The sequence below is a fragment of the Myotis yumanensis genome, unplaced genomic scaffold (assembly GCF_028538775.1).
Source record: "Myotis yumanensis isolate MYYU_CA2020_CCGP unplaced genomic scaffold, mMyoYum1.0.hap1 SCAF_4, whole genome shotgun sequence".
NCBI lineage: Eukaryota > Metazoa > Chordata > Mammalia > Chiroptera > Vespertilionidae > Myotis > Myotis yumanensis.
This window is the reverse complement of record NW_027223755.1, coordinates 3729910-3747068: the sequence shown is the minus strand read 5'-3', so window position 1 is coordinate 3747068 and position 17159 is coordinate 3729910. Positions and strand designations below refer to the sequence as shown.

Genomic DNA, 17159 nt, shown 5'->3' with positions numbered 1-17159 from the left:
GGCCAACCGTGAACGGGGAAACAAGGCTCACGCTTCAACAAATAGACCAGGCTCCCGACTGCCTCCTGCACCGAGCACGCAGGCTGCGCACATGCAGCTGGACAAGGCCAAGGTCTAGGCTTGAGAAACTCAGCTGTAGGAGGGAAAAGTGGTTCGAGAGCCAAAATGACCAGATTCTTGATGTTACAGTGAAGTGTGTGTGTGTGTGTGTATTTTTTTTAATTATTAAAAGTACTCCCAGTTCAGATGGCACTTATGAAGAAGTCACCAGAAACCCCAAGTGGGAAGCGACTGAAGCTGTAGCTGACAGTCAATGTAAGCGTGTGCTGAGCAGCCAGATCTGCCGTCACTCCGACGCTGCACTGCTTCACCCTGTCCTGGGGGCCAACACCCTTCCTAGCTACCACCCCGTTTCTCTTTACCTCACACCCAAGCTGCCGCGTCTCCACTCCTGGCGCAGACTCTGCCTCCCCCTTGTGAGCATCACCGGTGACCTGCAAACCACGCCTCAGCGATGTCAGGTTGTGGAAGGAAGGCAACACGGAGGGGCTGTGTCAGACGTAAGACCAGACAGACACAGCCATCAAGTGGGCTGGAAGCTTGCGCTATAGGTATTATCGGGACAACTGGCAAACCTCATTGGGCTTCTGGGTGAAGGGATAGTGGGAGTTCCCGGCCATTCTTGGAACAACTACTTATCCTATATAATAAAGCGGTATTATGCAAATTAACCCACACGCCCTCACAAGATGGCTGCCTACGACCAGGCCAGCAGGGGGGTTAGTGACGGACAACAAACAACTGAACAAGCAGGCTGCGTGGGGCGACCAGGCCAGTGGGTGTCCATGAGGGCAGCCAGTTAGGTGGGGGGGTGGAGGGGGCAGTTGGGGGTGACCAGGCCGGGGGGGGGGGGCAGTTAGGAGCAATCAGCTGGACATCCCCTGAGGGGTCCTGGACTGGAGAGGATGCAGGCTGGGCTGAGGGGATACCCCCCACCCCCATGCCTCTAGTCTATAATAGGTGTAACATGCTAATTAGACCAGACTTCCAGATGACCTTCCGGGGCTGTGAGGGCCAAGCCCCTCACACAAATGCCGTACATCAGGCCTCTAGTTCGGAAAATAAAGCCAGAGTGGGAGCTGTGAGAAGGCTCGGGCTTCATGAGGAAGCAGCCGAAGTGGAACCTCTTTCCAAGACATGAGCTACTCCATAGGCCATTTTAGCGAAGTTCCGACTTGGACAGTAGGAAAAGCACTTTGTGTACAATGTTTTTCTTACCGAGGTTATAGTATCCAACTGCCGAAATGCAGAATAAGGGACTTACGTTCGGGCAGCGAGAATGGAAGCGGCCTAAAGTCATACAGCAGAAAGATAAACTAGTTAAAACTCTCCACAGCCTGAGGATGGAATTAGACGATTCCACGTTGGTGGGAAACGGGTCACTTTAACCTGGGACTGAAGTGGCTGTGACAGCCAGGGACGGTCTGGACTCTGTGAAGGGCTTCTATGAAGGGGGGAGGGGAGCCTTGTGTAACAGGATCTTGTACTCAGATGGACATTAAGTCTGAGATGAACTGTTACACAGTAAATAATCCCATATTATTTTTTAAATGTTTCATGTTTTTCAAACCTCTTTTCTCACCCAATTATGCCTTTGAGCCATGCTACATAATTGTCAAGGACTGTTTTCTGTTTTTTTTCTTGACTGGAGTTGTTTTTTTAAAATATATTTTTGATTTCAGAGACCAAGGGAGAGGTAGAGATAGAAATATCAATGATCGGCTGCCTCCTGCATGCCCCCCCACTGGGGATCAAGCCCGCAACACAGGCATGTGCCCTTGACTGGAATCGAACCCGGGACCCTTTAGTCCACAGGCCGATACTCTATCCACTGAGCCAAACCGGCCAGGGCATTGACTGGAGTTTTGAGTCCATGTGTTTTACAGTCAATCAGGTGGAGCAAAATTAGTCATATGTAGTGTTCCACAGATCTTTCTATCCCTGTGTAAGTTTCCCTAAACAGAAATTTATAAGAGATCTCAACACGTAACTAAGCAAAAGCACTCATCAAGATGGGGAAAATAGACACTTTAAATCAAGATGTACATTTAAGTTACACGAAGAAGTCCATTATACACTTAAGTACACCAAGGAATAATCAGACTACACAACACTCACAGGGCAGACAAAAGGAGGCTGTGCACTCCTGTTATTTGCATTTCCCCTGGGGTCAGCTGGCAGTCCAGGCCCAGAGGGCCCCGAAGACGAAGACGGAAGTGCCAAGGCTAACTCACATTCCAAAAGCTCTCCTGCAGAAAGGTACTCCACTTCATAAAACCCGATCAACAGGTAACCTAGCCATTCATGTTCAGGAATGTGAAAACTGGGATGACACACAGGGCACGTTTCTTATTTTTTATTTCAACATTTAAAATATTCACAGATGTAGTAGTATATTCATTGGCATCTCCATGGAAGATGTACCAAACAAAGCATACAGGTATTCCACAGTTACAGAAGTACATGTGTGTGACTATGTAAAGATTTTACTCCTAGAATTTATCTAGAAAACCACCACTAAAAAACAAAGAAAAACACACACACAAAAGAACTTTTGAGTGTTTCACTGGATTTCCATAAACAGTGAAGGACTATCAAGAGAAATACCTAAATATTAGCCAGCACTTTTGTACTATTTCAGACTTTCATATACTCTTTCAACATACCCATGTCATCAGGAACACTTAATTCTCAATTATTTTTCTTTTCCCCTCAATAGCCAAGGCCAAGATGTATATATTTATTTTCATAATCTTTTTTCCAAAAATATTATGCAGAATAGGTTGATCATCACCGGATCTCGACTAGCTAATGAGGTAGGAACAGTCTTCAAAAGAAGTTCTTAAGCATTTATGAAGCAAAACAAAAGAGAATAAGCAAATTATACAGTTTTTCCTTTTTAGTGGTTGTTCTTTTAATAAAATGCCAAGAGCATTGGAAACTGGTCACATGCTACTTGTATGTAAAAGACAGAGAGTAAAACCCCATGAGAAAGCCCTCTGCCGAGCACATGCCAGGGCCAGTGGTGGTAAGTCCATGTTGGCATCACACGGCAAGAAATGGCTGCCCCAAAATGCCAAGCTTTCCTTCTGAGTGATCTTACCAAAAAGATAAAGTTTAAACACAAACAAAAGTACCCTTTCTTTCAGTAGGAGTTATTTTGGCTCTTATTTTAACCCAGCTCTCATCCTTCCCTATACACACACCCAAAAAAAAGATTAATAATTTCTATATAGTGCATATCCAGTAGCATTATTTAAATGAATTTAGCAGTCAACTTACCAAATTCTGCCAGAAAAGCCCTCCTTATATAAAGGTTTAACATCGTACACTAAAAAGCTGGAAAATGCCTGGGTAATAACAGATTTCAGCACCATCTCTCTATTAGGTTGTTTCAAAATGCACACACCCCTTAAATTCCTGTAAACCTAGGAAATCAACAATTATCCCCTCTCCATCTACACCAAAATCAAAGTTCTGTGTTCTAACTACCCTTTCTATATATATATAAGGAATATTTTTCAAATCTACCCAATCAAGTTAACAGGACATGTTTCCAAAAAAGGGGAAAGTTATCAATCAAGTATGCATTGTCTAAAAGACGTTATTTGAACACTTTGGTACCTATTATTTGATGAAGGCTAAACTACCAGAAAGAGAGTTTCTTTATTTCCCCAACTACATACTGATTAGGGTTACTGCTAAAAACACTAAAAAAAAAATCTAAAAATGTAAAAAAATACTTAGACTAGCTGCCAGATAAATTGATAACTGTATGTGGTTTGGAAGATGGTTTTGAAATCAAGTCCTTGACAATTCTATAAAATGTTCTAGACATAGTTAGCAATCGAACTTGGTATAACAGTGCAACTCTGATATGGCAATAACCAATTACTATTTTACTTTAGCTATCAAAAATAATTTGTCAACAAGCATTTTTTACATCTTTAAACCTTTCTTTTGACTATTCTATCTAGAATCGTGTCCTATCTACATGATCAAAATATCATTAGTTTGCAGAGAATTCTCCCGTCATCACAGCCTTCTTTAACTCCAGTTACAGCTCCCTCACATCCTTTTCCTAAGGCACACCAGGCCCTGCTTATTGCTGCCAAGGCCCTGAAACCTGTATCTCAATCTATGTCTCTGTCATCGGTTCAGTGAAAATCCTATAGAGCACCTGCTAGGTTAACTAAAAGAACAAAGCCTATTTCTGAAGCAAAGGCCAAAAAACACGAGTCTATGCTCTTTCCCTAAAAACCAACCACACTGCCTACCCTAACAGTAAAGCTCACGACATCCCTGGCTGCATATACTCCATATTCAATGTTACAAAATAAAATGTTAGTCCAGTAAACTTTCACAACTTTTATTAAATCCTAGTCTAATTTAACAATATCTGGTTCTACAGACATCATCCTACGGTGAACATGTTTAATAAGAGAAAGCAAATCAGACATCTAAGTCATTATTTTCTGCAGACTAAGCAATAAGATAACTACGACACAGAACACTACAGATCATGACATACACTTACTTGCTCAGAGTTTTCACACAAGCCATATTGTTTATCAAACTATGTCTCCTAATATTTAATACAGAATTAGTGATTGTAGTTCTCATATAATATTTTAGTTACAAGTACCTTATTGAGATAACTAACATTTAGACAGTTTCACTGACTTTCCAGATTAGCGGAATATATTCAAGAAAAAGCAAAAAGTAAAATGAACACTGAACATGACAAGTTATAGAAGGAAAATGAAGTAAAGATAAAAAGGGAAGTGAAGTATCAGTGGGGTTGAAAATCAGTCTAGACATTTGTTTAGCAGAATCAACTATGGATTTCACAGATCAAGTTTATAAATTCAATACAATATAAATCCTTTTGAATGTAAAAGCCGCACTGAAATTAAAAGGTCTATAAACTGTTAACTTTTGGCCTTAAATAGTACCAATTCTTCTGATCAAAGAAGGCCACAACAGTTAAGATTGTATTCCTTGATTTTATTTTACACTAGGTGGTGGGCACAAAGCAACCCCCTAATAAAGTTGACAATTAGCTTCACTCAGAACGTTTTTAATAACGCACATTAAAAAAAAAGTATTCTTACAAATTGTTCTGCAATCCAAATATACAATAGCCTGGAAAACAACATTTAAAAAACAAAGCCAATGTAAAAAGACAGGTTAAAACAACTAGGACAGTACAGGTTATATGGCTCAGATTTTACAGTTTTCTCACTGCATCGTCAATGTCAGAAATCTGTTCCTTCAGCTGGCTCCATTGCTCAGGGTTTAAGGAAATACCTAAAACAAAGTTTTAAAAATCAAAAGTTGAAAATGTATTTAAGCTTTCCTGAGGGTTTTTAAACTTCCAAATAAAATACTGTTTCATCAAAATTGCTATTTTTGAATGGCACAATGATATAAATATTGACAACAAGATATCTTGTTAACTATAAATTCATCATGGTTGCCCAGGATGATCGATGTTATATCTAGTTTTACTTCCCACACTGCATCTGCAAGACACATACTAAACTGAGAACAATGACTTGAAGCTTAGCTCACAAATGCTTGCAAATGAGCAATTCCAGTGGCCAGGTCGAGGTTTGGTGTGTGACACCCATTCATTTCTACATTCCGTTGGCTCCAACGTTTGTTCCCAATCCCCACAGGAGCTCAGGTGAATGGCTTGTACGTTTCACTTTGGGACATCCCTGGGATGTGACTTCTTGGAAGGTACAGTCTAGAGACTGGATTCAAATCCCAGCCTCACTGTCACTAACTACATGACTTCAAAACAATTACAAGTAAGTCTGAGCCTAAGTTTTTTGGCTGATTTGAATTATAAGCTTGGCATATCACTGGGCACATGCAAAATTTAAAATGTTAGCTAATGACATGTCTGTCCTATTTAAAGTATGAGCAGGAAGAACTTTGTCCTTTAAACTTCTAATATGCTAATACCTGACCCATACAAATGGAGAAATAAACTAGAATTGAAGAACTGATGGATTTCTCAGGAAACTGCTGGGAGGCCATAAACGGAGGGGAAGGAGAACGTATTGGGACAACACCTAGGAAGGGCTTTCCAGCTCATCTTACTGGTTAGCAATTGCTGCAGGAAGAAAAGAACTCTGGCATTGGCCACGATGGAACAGCTGGACTGCCCAGTCCCAAAGTGGGCTGAACAAGGGAATGAAACCATAGACATTAAGTTTACTAAATCTACAAACTACAGGAAGGAAACAAGTCATACCTTACAAGATGACGTGCAGGCAGAAGAAAACAGAGGCATTTTTTCATTAGGTTGGCACACAAATGTTCTCTAGCTACTTGGTGAATTAATACACATGCTGCGCCCGGCTGGTGTGGCTCAGTGGTAGAGCACCAGCCCGTGCACCGAAGGGAGGGCTCATGCAGTGGGCAATGAATCAACGTGCCTCTCTCACATCAATGTCTCTCTACCCCTCTCCACTCTCTAAAGATCAATGGGAAAAATAACTCGGGTGGATAACTAACTAAAGTATGCTTCTATGATGCTGGATGAAGCACAAAAGGAAGACAAAAACCCACTTAGAGGACACCACCCTAAGAATACCCAAAAGGACACACTGTGAACCAGGATTTCCATTCATTTTACAGCCTCCCAGGCAGAGCCTACTCTACTTCAGAATTAATGTAAAAGTAATTTTTAAGTTATATTCAAGTACATTAGCAGCCTTACAATTCCCGCACAATCTAACTTCTTTCTCACCTCAAGGTATCTGCACAATTTCCTCTACTTTGAAAATGATTCCCTCTCCCATACAATTCACATTGACTAGCTCTTCCTTTATCTAAAGTGTCAAATGACACTTCCTTAGGAGATTCCCGGAGCACTTCTCCTCTCATAATAATCTGCCCTTTTACTTCTCAGCCCTTATCATTTTAATTATATGTTTATCTGCATAATTTTTTTAATATATATTTTTTATTTCAGAGAGGAAGGGAGAGGGAGAGAGAGACAGAAACATCAATGATGAGAGAGAATCATTAACTGGCTGCCTCCTGCAGACCCGCAATGAGGATCGAGCCTACAACCCAGGCACATGCCCTGACCGAGAAATCAAACAGAGACCTCCTGGTTCACAGGTCAACGCTCAACCACTGAGCCACGCTGGCTGGGCTCTGCCATAATTTTATCCTCATTAAAGTTAAGTGTTGCCCTGGCAGGGTAGCTCGGTTGGAGTATCGTCCCATAAATCAAAAAAAAAAAAAAAGGTTGCGGGTTCGATCCCTGGTCTGGGTATGTTCAGGAAGCAACCGATCAATGTTTCTCTCACATCAATGTCCGTCCGTCCGTCCTTCCTTCCTTCCTTCCTTCCTTCCTTCCTTCCTCCTTCCCTCTCTCTAGAATTCACAGAAACATATCCTCAGGTGAGGATTAAAAAATAAGAAGTATCATTACCAAAAAGACTACAGAAGATAGTGAACCAACCCAATGAGGATCTTCCTAGTGCACTGACAACATTATTTCATTTCAAACTAGGACACTTAATTTTTAATTTAGTCCCAATATTAGGACCAAATTCAGGAAATCAAATCTCACCTTTTCTTCCTGGTTTCATTTCACCTTCTTGATCCATCCAATATTCTCTAATATCAATTAGGACTTTTCCTTTAAAGTCCCGTACGCTGACGTACCTCATTTTCCCAATCTGCAAAAGAAACAGAACATAAAAAAGTATTTATTTATAAGTCCATATTTATATTCACAACTTACTGCATACTCACTACTCTTTTAATCACAAAAATAACTACTACTATCAATATCAAAACTATAATCCAAAGGAAATGTCACTATTAAAAAAAAAATCTTTGTAAATGATGGAACTAAACAAGCACAACTCACATTTCTAATCATTTTACATTAAAAGAATCATTAGCAAAAATACTGCAACCGCTACGGAAAACAGTATGGAGGTTCCTCAAAAAATAGAACATATGACCCAGCAGCCCCACTTCTGGATATGTACCTACAAGAAATAAAAGCAGGGTCCTGAAGCGGTATTATCTGTACACCCATATTCATAGCAACATTACTTACAATGTTTGGGATAGGGCAGGGGTGGGCAAACTTTTTGACTCGAGGGCCACAATGGGTTCTTAAACTGGACCGGAGGGCCGGAACAAAAGCATGGATGGAGTGTTTGTGTGAACTAATATAAATTCAAAGTAAACATCATTACATAAAAGGGTACGGTCTTTTTTTTTTTTTTTAGTTTTATTCATTTCAAACGGGCCGGATCCGGCCCGCGGGCCGTAGTTTGCCCACAGCTGGGATAGGGCAACCCAATGTCCATCTTCTGATAAATGAATAAACAAAATGTGATATATACAAGCAATGGAATATTATTAAGCTTAAAAAGAAAGAAATACGTTCACATGCTGCAACATGGATGAGCCTGAGGCCATTATGGTAAGTGAATTAACAAGTCACCAAAAGATACAGATTGTATGATTCCACTTATAAGATGCCTAGAACAGTCAGATTCCTCTCTGAAATTAATAAATATATATGTATTTTTAAGTGTAAGTATCTTAGGCGGCTATGGCACTGAACTAAACATTTTCATTTTGGTTTTACAATAAGCCTAAGAGCTTGCTGAATAGATACAATTAAATCTACAGAAAATCTACTAAAATAATTTTGGTTATTAGATAAGTCAAATAAAAGTTCAATGTGGGCTTGAGCAAGTGGAAGAAACTTTAGGTGATAGGATTTGACCTTGAAAAGTGATCAGCCATTAAATAAGTAAAAAAGGAGAAAAAAATGACAAAGACATAGAAGGGAGAAAGCAGAAAGATACAATACTGATTTTCAAGGGCAGGCTGACCACATTGACCTATACTGCAGAGGACTTGAAAACACAGGAAGAAAATTCTGAAGCCTGTATAGGTTCTTAGAGCAAGGACAAAAAAAATAAAATAAACAATCAGAAAAATACTACTACTACTGCTTGTCTTTTGCAAGACTCGTCTTCCTGAGATATCAGAAACCTGCAAAGAATTTAAACTCTCGCTAGAAAAAGTAAATGTATTTTAAAAGAGACAAGCAATGATCACAAGTAATTGAAGAGGTAGAAAACTGTTGTCGATTTGCAGTTTAGCCAGTGACAGTGTTCCCGAGGTGGTCAAGTATGGAAAAGTGGAGATGCTGCCAGCTGACCTCCTGTAAGACACCTGGAACAAGTGCTGAAAGGGCTCCTTTAAGGCTGGGGGTGGGGTGAGGGGGTGTCAATACATTAAGAAAGGAAGTGTTTGTTTATAAACTAACCAGCACATTAGCCATGTACTGTACATGAAAAAGGCTAAAGCCCTAACCGGTTTGGCTCAGTGGATAGAGCGTCGGCCTGCGGACTCAAGGGTCCCAGGTTCGATTCCGGTCAAGGGCATGGACCTTGGTTTCGGGCACAACCCCAGTAGGTGTGCAGGAAGCAGCTGATTGATGTTTCTCATCGATGTATCTAACTCTCTACCTCTCTCCCCTCCTCTCTGTAAAAAAAATCAATAAAATATATTTAAAAAATGCTAAAACAGGGATTCATTTGGGGTCTGGAACAAATTAATTCAATTTACATTCGTTCTAATGAGAAAAAATGATTTGGTTTTTGAACAAATTGGGTCTCGAACAGCCTTCTGAAACAAGTTGTTAGAGAACCGAGGTTCTACTGTACTTTCTAATGTGCACTTCTCAATCTCTTCTTTTGGATTTCTACAGCTTTTAAATTCACATTGTTTTAAATACAGGAAAACTACAGACTTCTAGGTGTTAGCAATAATCTAACACCGTATAGGGAGCATTTGAGGTATTGCTCCCAGGCATGCTGTCAATTTTGGCTCAAATTAAACCTGTTAAAAAATTTTTTCAGCATCATATAAATTACTTTCATTTCTACTAACTTGTTCTTGTATTTCAATGAATATCCTTAGTCAAGAGCACTCTAATGTACATAAAGATTGTGCCTTATTAGATTAAGGCACTCTGATGGTTCTTCAGGTCCAGCCAGAGAAGAAGTCCTCTGGACCCAATAACCAACCTTACCTGGAACATGTTGTCATCCCTGCTGCTGCTGCTCTGTTTAGAAGATGACAGGGCTCTTGAAGTCTCACCGGTCTTTTGCTTCTTTACAGGCTTTTCTGAAGCAACTTGCTTTTTCCTCTTTAACTTGAAAGAAAAATATGAATATGGTTAAAATTTGCACACTTAATAAAACACTTCTCCGGTTTATGGACACAAAAAAAGGGGGGGGGGGGGGCATGTACAAGTTCAGTGATCAACAGGAACCTCACAGGACGATCTGACCATAGATCCCTACCTGGGCAGGTCAATGCCTGTACCTTTTAGTACAGGATGCATCTTTGCATGAGGCCCTGTCCACTGTTTCTGAGCACCTGGGTGCACACACCTTTGAAAGGCCTAGTTTTCAGACACCTGGGAGCTTCAGCACCCGCAGAAGAACACGGTCTTGCTAACTGCCCTGTAAGCCAATCCCAGCCTCGCTTTCCACATAACCTTCCCTGTTTCCTTCGTAATTCCAAATGTACAAGAGAAAGTGCAAAAGTGTCCTTCTCCAGAGCATTAGGTCTTGCTTCCCAACTATGTCATCAGTTTGGCTTAATTAACTCTTATAAAAATTCACTACAAGTTTAGACATTTATTACATGGACAGGTTCAAGATTCCAATACTTTTTAATACTTAAAGGATCAAAAGTCTGCATTTACTCATTAAGTAAAAAATATAAACATAGCCAAGATCCACCTGACAATGAAACTTTGAAACTAACCTAACACTGGTATATAGTAGTTTTTGCAAACAGTTCTGAGGAGCCCAAAAAATACTTCAGGCATTAGAGTGGTATTGAGCAGAAAAATTTATTTTATAGATCAGAATCCCACATAAGGTTTCTTTGGGAGGAACAACATAAAAAGATGAGGGGCCTAATGTTTTTGAATAAACTTTTGGGAACCACAAGTCTACTAAAGCTACAAAGGAGACATGCTAACTAGGAAGAATACAACCAACTTATTCCATTTCTAGAATATGATTATCTATTTATGCTCTGCCTGTTCCAAGAGACACACTGGCTTAGGGAGTCTGAGTAGGCAAAACTAAGAAATCTATTTTGTACTGCGCACAAGTCAACTCTAAAACGTCCTCATCACAAAAAAAAAAACACTAAAGATAGGCAGCAATGTATTAGACTAGCATTCAAAAGCAAAACAATGTTTTAAAAGCAGCATCATTGCAAAAGCTTTTTATATAATCTGTCTCAAAATGAGGTAACAGCCCATGAAAACCAGTAGAGTTCCCAACCCAAACAGTAGAGGGCAATCATGTTCCTTAGTGGAAAGCCTAACCTAGTATGGGGTGGGCAAAAGTAGGCTTACAGTTGTAATAACGAATAATGCAACTAACAAATAATAGCGCAATAAACTGTTTCATGTATTCACAACTGGAAACCTACTTTTGTCCACCCCTGTATATTGATTTACTAATTTAGATGAAGCTAGACATAACATAATGTATACAAACAAAAAGAAATGGATGTATTTAACATATGTCCTTAAGTCTATTTGGGCCCTAACCAGTTTGGCTCAGCGGATAGAGTCGACCTGCGGACTGAAGGGTCCCAGGTTCGATTCCATCAAGGGCATGTACCTGGGTTGCTGGGCACATCCCAGCTCAATCCCTGAAAGGACTTAAGTAGCAGAATCTTTCCTTCACTCTTCTTTTAGTCTTCATCTCAATGCTCCAGTGGAAAACATGGCTTTTTTGTGTGTGTGTCCAGGAGCCCTAGGGTGATGTCCAACTGCCGTGGAGGCAGGAGAGGCTCCCGCAACCACCGCACGGCTGGCAAGCACCGCATCTGGCTGGTGCAAGAGGCAGCTGAATCGATGTTTCTTTCTCATCGATGTTTCTAACTCTGTATCCCTCTCCCTTCCTCTCTGTAAAAAAAATCATTAAAATATATATGTATTTTTTTAAATAGTACTATTTGGGACAATCAGCAAAAATTAACTCTGCTCAAGAAGCAAAAGCAGCCCTGACCAGTTTGGCTCAGTGGATGGAGTGTTGGCCTGCAGACCCAGGTTCGGTTCCGGTCAAGGGCATGTACCTTGGTTGCGGGCACAAACCCAGTGGGCTGTGTGCAGGAGGCAGCTGATCGGTTTCTAACTCTCTATCCCTCTCCCTTCCTCTCTGTAAAAAAATCAATAAAATATATATATTTTTAAAAATTATTCTTTACATCAGGGTCTGTATAGATAGTCCCTGTGGACTGGTACATGCCTGACACACAAAAGCTCAATAAAAATACGTTGAATGAATGTATTCAAATGCTCTGCTGGTGTAATAGAGAATTTCCCTACTACAGTACATATATTCTCTGAAGCCTGTTTCACTCTTCCAGATGGTATCATGTTCTGTATTTCCCTATGAAGATCCATCTCCCCCAAACTCCCCCTTAAGCTCTCTCTTAACTGACACTGCCACCTAGGCTCGGAGACACCACTGCGGGAGCTTCTAGGAGACAGAGGACAGTGCGTGGAAGGCAGACCCGATGAAGTGCGAGGTGCTCAGGGAAGGAGAATAGTGCACCACTCACAGCGCAGCTGCCATCTGATGCGGAAAAAGCCTACTCTGCCTCAACAGGCAATTTCACGTCAGCTATGCTGGGGGCTAAAAGGAGGGAACAGAGTAAATAGCATTCTAACTTAAATGCACCAAGCCTACACTTTAACTAATACTGTGGGCTGGATGAACACCAATGACCGAGACAGTGGTCAAAACTGACATGTGCATTCAAGGAGTGCAAATAATTCGGGTCAATTACTTCATACAATAGCTACAGAGTAAGCCCATCTCTAAACAATGGCAAACAGTGACGTTGGCCTAATTCTAATGCTATTCCTCTAGGGCAGCGGTTCTCAAACCTGTGGGTTGCGAACAATGAAAATACATCCTGCATATCAGATATTTACATTACGATTCATAATAGTAGCAAAATTAGTTATGAAGTAGCCACGAAAATAATTTTATGGTTGGGGGTCACAACATGAGGAACTGTATTAAAGGGTCGCGGCATTAGGAAGGTTGAGAACTGCTGCTCTAGGGTCTATGGCAGTGGTTCTGCAGGTGTAGGGCTCCTCACAGAAGTCAGTCTGAGGCTGACTGGAGTCTGATTTAGGGGCGAGGGGTGTGCATGGAGCAGCACCCTCGGCATCTGAGTGAAGTGAAGATCCAGGCCACCCACACTTTCAGAAACATCCACCCTGTCTCTCACTGTAAGATTCCGACACACGGTGCTGTCCCTCGGAACTGGATATGGCAATGCTGCTGAAGGAAGGACTACAGAAGTGACCTGGTGCAATAATAGTCACCTTTTTGTCAACTTCACTGTCAGAATCGCTGCCAGAAGAGCTTGAAGAAACAAGTTCCTTTGATTTAGGCATTCTGAAAGAAAAACGTATTATGTAAGTAATTTACAGATTGCTCTATTACATTCATTTTAACTCTCCCCCAACCAAAAATTTAAGAAGTTTCACGGTTCATGCTACCATTTTGTGGTACTGGAGTTGTTATACTGAGGGAATGCTAGAAGTTATATTCTAATCTGTGCTCTTCCAAGCTGAAGATAACAGGCAGAGTAAAGTGTCATACACATCGCACACTCTTACACCCTTTCTTGGAGCCAATGTGCATTTTTATTCTTCACTTTAGCAGGGCTAGATGTATGAGTAGGGTCCATTGCAAGCAGCAGCTGACAGCAACCAGGTCAAGCCAGGGAGAGTAAGTCCTCTCAGTAAGGCTTTCCACTTCTCATTGTTGAGACCAAACATAAAATTATTCACCACAGGAAATAACCACAACATTCACACAACATGGGGAATACTTGCACTGTACCAGTGGTTCTCAAACTTGGCTGCACATTAGAATCACCTGGGAATCTTTTTAAAATCCTGATTTCTGGGCCTCATCCTCCGGAAATTCTGTTTCTTTGTGATGAGGTGGGGCCACAACATTAGTAACAAAAAAACAGAATTTCCGGAGGATGAGACCCAGAAATCAGGATTTTAAAGATTCCCAGGTGATTCTAATGTGCAGCAAAGGTTGAGAACCACTGCACTATACAGATGTTGATATACAATTAATTACCATTATAATACTACTAAAGGCCCAGTGCACAAAATTCATGCACTCAGGGGGTCACTCAGCCTGGCCTGCACCCTCTCGTGGTCCAGGAGCCCTAGGGTGATGTCCAACTGCCGTGGAGGCAGGAGAGGCTCCCGCAACCCCCGCACAGCTGGCAAGCACCGCTTCTGGCTGGGCAGCGCTCCCCCTGTGGGAGCACACTGACCACCAGGGGGCAGCTCCTGCATTGGGCGTCTGCCCCCTGGTGCTCACTGCATGTCATAGCAACCAGTCATTCCGGTTGTTGGGTCCTAATGGTCGCTTAGGCTTTTATATAGATAGATTTTTCTTATTTTGTATACGTTCTTAATTTTCTTTGGCTTTTTGGCCATGCCAATAACAAGGACTAATTCAGAGCTCACAAAGTTATACATAATTCACAATTTGTTACATTTTAACACTCATTTTCTACTCTGGAATACACTAAAATTTGAAGACTCTGCTTGTGGCAGAGGCAAAACCTGTCCTCAAATTCCCACGGAGACCCTCGCTCCCCAGGTGCCTGAGCAGCAAGGCAGAGAGCCCTGCGCATCTACATTTGCAGAGATTTGTTTAAAGCCTAGATCCCGAATTTCAAGGAATTCCAAGACCCGCTGAACCTATTTTCAAGGCACTTACACGGGGGCAGGGGTAAGAAATTACCTTCAGCTCTCTCCATCTCCCCCTCTCAAGAGACTTGAGTCATAGTTTTTCTATGCCCTAAAGGGCCCCATATGCACCACACAGAGCCTTCACGTGTTTAAAAACCAAAGGCTTCATTTCCTCCTTTAAAAAGTCAGAAATAACGTAGCACTCGAGAGGGAACTTGCATTAGCAGTGGCCTTGACTGTGTCCACAACAGGAGGTCAAGGTAAAGGGGCCCCATCCTGGACATGAAGTTCCAAAGCCCCAAGGGGGGGCGGGGGGCAGCAACCTGCACCACCAGGTCTCACCCGTTATTCCTGCTCCTGCTCCATGTCACAGCCCTATCTCCAAATCTGCCCCGTTGTGTACGCTAGCTGCTGATAATGCCAGGAAACATTTCAAAACTAAATTAAACAGCGCCCATGCTTCCCTCTGAAACGCCATCTGCTGAACGCGGCCTGGGGCCTAGGCCCGTTTCCAAGACACCCACCCTCCTTTTCCCCGAGTCCGTCCATTAACAGGACAAGGTAATGCACCTAAGCCGGCCTCTCAGGATGGATGGAAATAAATAGGCATTCATGTTCACCCAGGAGCCCGTATTGTTCAAAAAAAAAAAAAAAGGCAGGCAGGCTCGTAGTTCAGGCAAATGATACTAACATCGCTAAACTACATACAAAACCAAAAAAACAAACAAACAAAAAACACGAAATCGCTGGCGTGGAGGACTGGAGACGAGGCGGTGAACAGATCGGCCGGGACTAAGGGCACAGGAGCTCGATGCAGCCCGAGGGGGTCCTCCCCGGGACACCGGGCTGGAGGGGGCCGGACCGGGGCTGCGGGGGAGGGGGTGGGGGCCGCGTCGGACCGGGGGAAGGGACCGGGTCGGACCGGGGCTGCGGGGGGAGGGGGTGGGGGCCGCGTCGGACCGGGGGAAGGGACCGGGTCGGACCGGGGCTGCGGGGGAGGGGGTGGGGGCCGCGTCGGACCGGGGGAAGAGGCAGGGTCGGACCGGGGGAAGGGGCAGGGTCGGACCGGGGGAGGGGGCGGGGGCTGCGGGGAAGGGGGCCCGGCTGGAGGGGGCAGGTTCGGACCGGGGGAGGGGGCCGGGTCGGACCGGGGGCTGCGGGGAAGGGGGCCGGGGCTGGAGGGGGCAGGTTCGGACCGGGGGAGGGGGCCGGGTCGGACCGGGGGCTGCGGGGAAGGGGGCCGGGGCTGGAGGGGGCAGGTTCGGACCGGGGGAGGGGGCCGGGCCGGCGGCCGGGGCGGGGGCGTGGGAGGCGGCGAGTGCGGCGGCGGCCGAGCGGGAAGAGGAGGGCCTTGCACCAGCGCCATTTTCTCCGCTCGGGGCGCTCGCCACCCCCGGCCGCAGTCGGCCGCCCCCACCGCCCTCGGCCCCCCACCCGCCCTCCTCCGTCGGGGTCCGCGCGCCCCCGCCCTGGAGCGCCCCCACCCGGGAGGCAGGGGCGGGAGCGGGGCCGGGGGCCCGGGAGGCCTGGGGAGGGGCGGCCCCGCACGCGCCCCCGCCCGGCCCGAGCCGCCGCCGCATTGTCCGGGGCGCCCGGCCCCCTGCCCGCGGCTCCGCGTGCCCGGCCGCGCCCCGCACCCCGGGCCGCCGCGCCCGTCCCTGGGCCGTTCCCGGGGGCAGCTCCCGGCGCCGAGGGGGCTGCGGCTCCGGGGCGCGGGGTCCTGGGCGGAGGAGGGGTCGGGCCCCGGTGGGGGGGGTCCGTGGGGCCGAGGCGGGGAGGGGCGGGTCAGCAGCGCCGCCATTTCCCGCTCGGTCACCGCCGGGGAGAGCGGAGGCCGCGGGCGGCTCGGGGCCGGGAGGGTGGGCGCGGGGGCCGGGGCCGGGGGCGCGGGTGGGGGCGGGCCGCGTACTCACGCTGCGCCGCTGCCGCTGCCGCCGACCTGCCCTGCTCGCTCGCTCGCTCCTCGCTACTGACAGGGAACCGGACGTGACGGAAGCCGAGGCCCTGGCCCCGCCCCCGGCACGTGATGGGGCGTGGCCTCGCCGGAGAAACCCGCACCCAGACCCTTTCCAGGGCCTTAAAGGGACCGCCCCTTGTCCTAAACCAGTGGTTCTCAACCTTGGCTGCACATTAGAACCACCTGGCAATCTTTTTATTTTTATTTTTTATTTTTTAAATTATTTATTGCTTAAAGTATTACAAAGAGTATTGCATATGTCTCCTTTTTTTCCCCGCCCTTGACAATCCCCTGGCCTCCCCTCGCCCC

General features: G+C 44.7%; 1 protein-coding gene across 1 annotated transcript; it reads right to left on the bottom strand.

The window, feature by feature from the left end:
* Positions 1–2401: 2401 nt before the first annotated feature.
* On the bottom strand, positions 2402–16898 carry SUB1 (SUB1 regulator of transcription). The gene is made up of 5 exons (XM_070411765.1): positions 16807–16898; positions 13493–13565; positions 10154–10276; positions 7658–7766; positions 2402–5370 (listed from the first exon to the last, which is right to left on the bottom strand). Exons 2-5 carry the CDS (start codon positions 13562–13564, stop codon positions 5291–5293), a joined length of 384 nt encoding a protein of 127 aa, XP_070267866.1. The 5' UTR covers position 13565; positions 16807–16898; the 3' UTR covers positions 2402–5290.
* Positions 16899–17159: the final 261 nt, after the last annotated feature.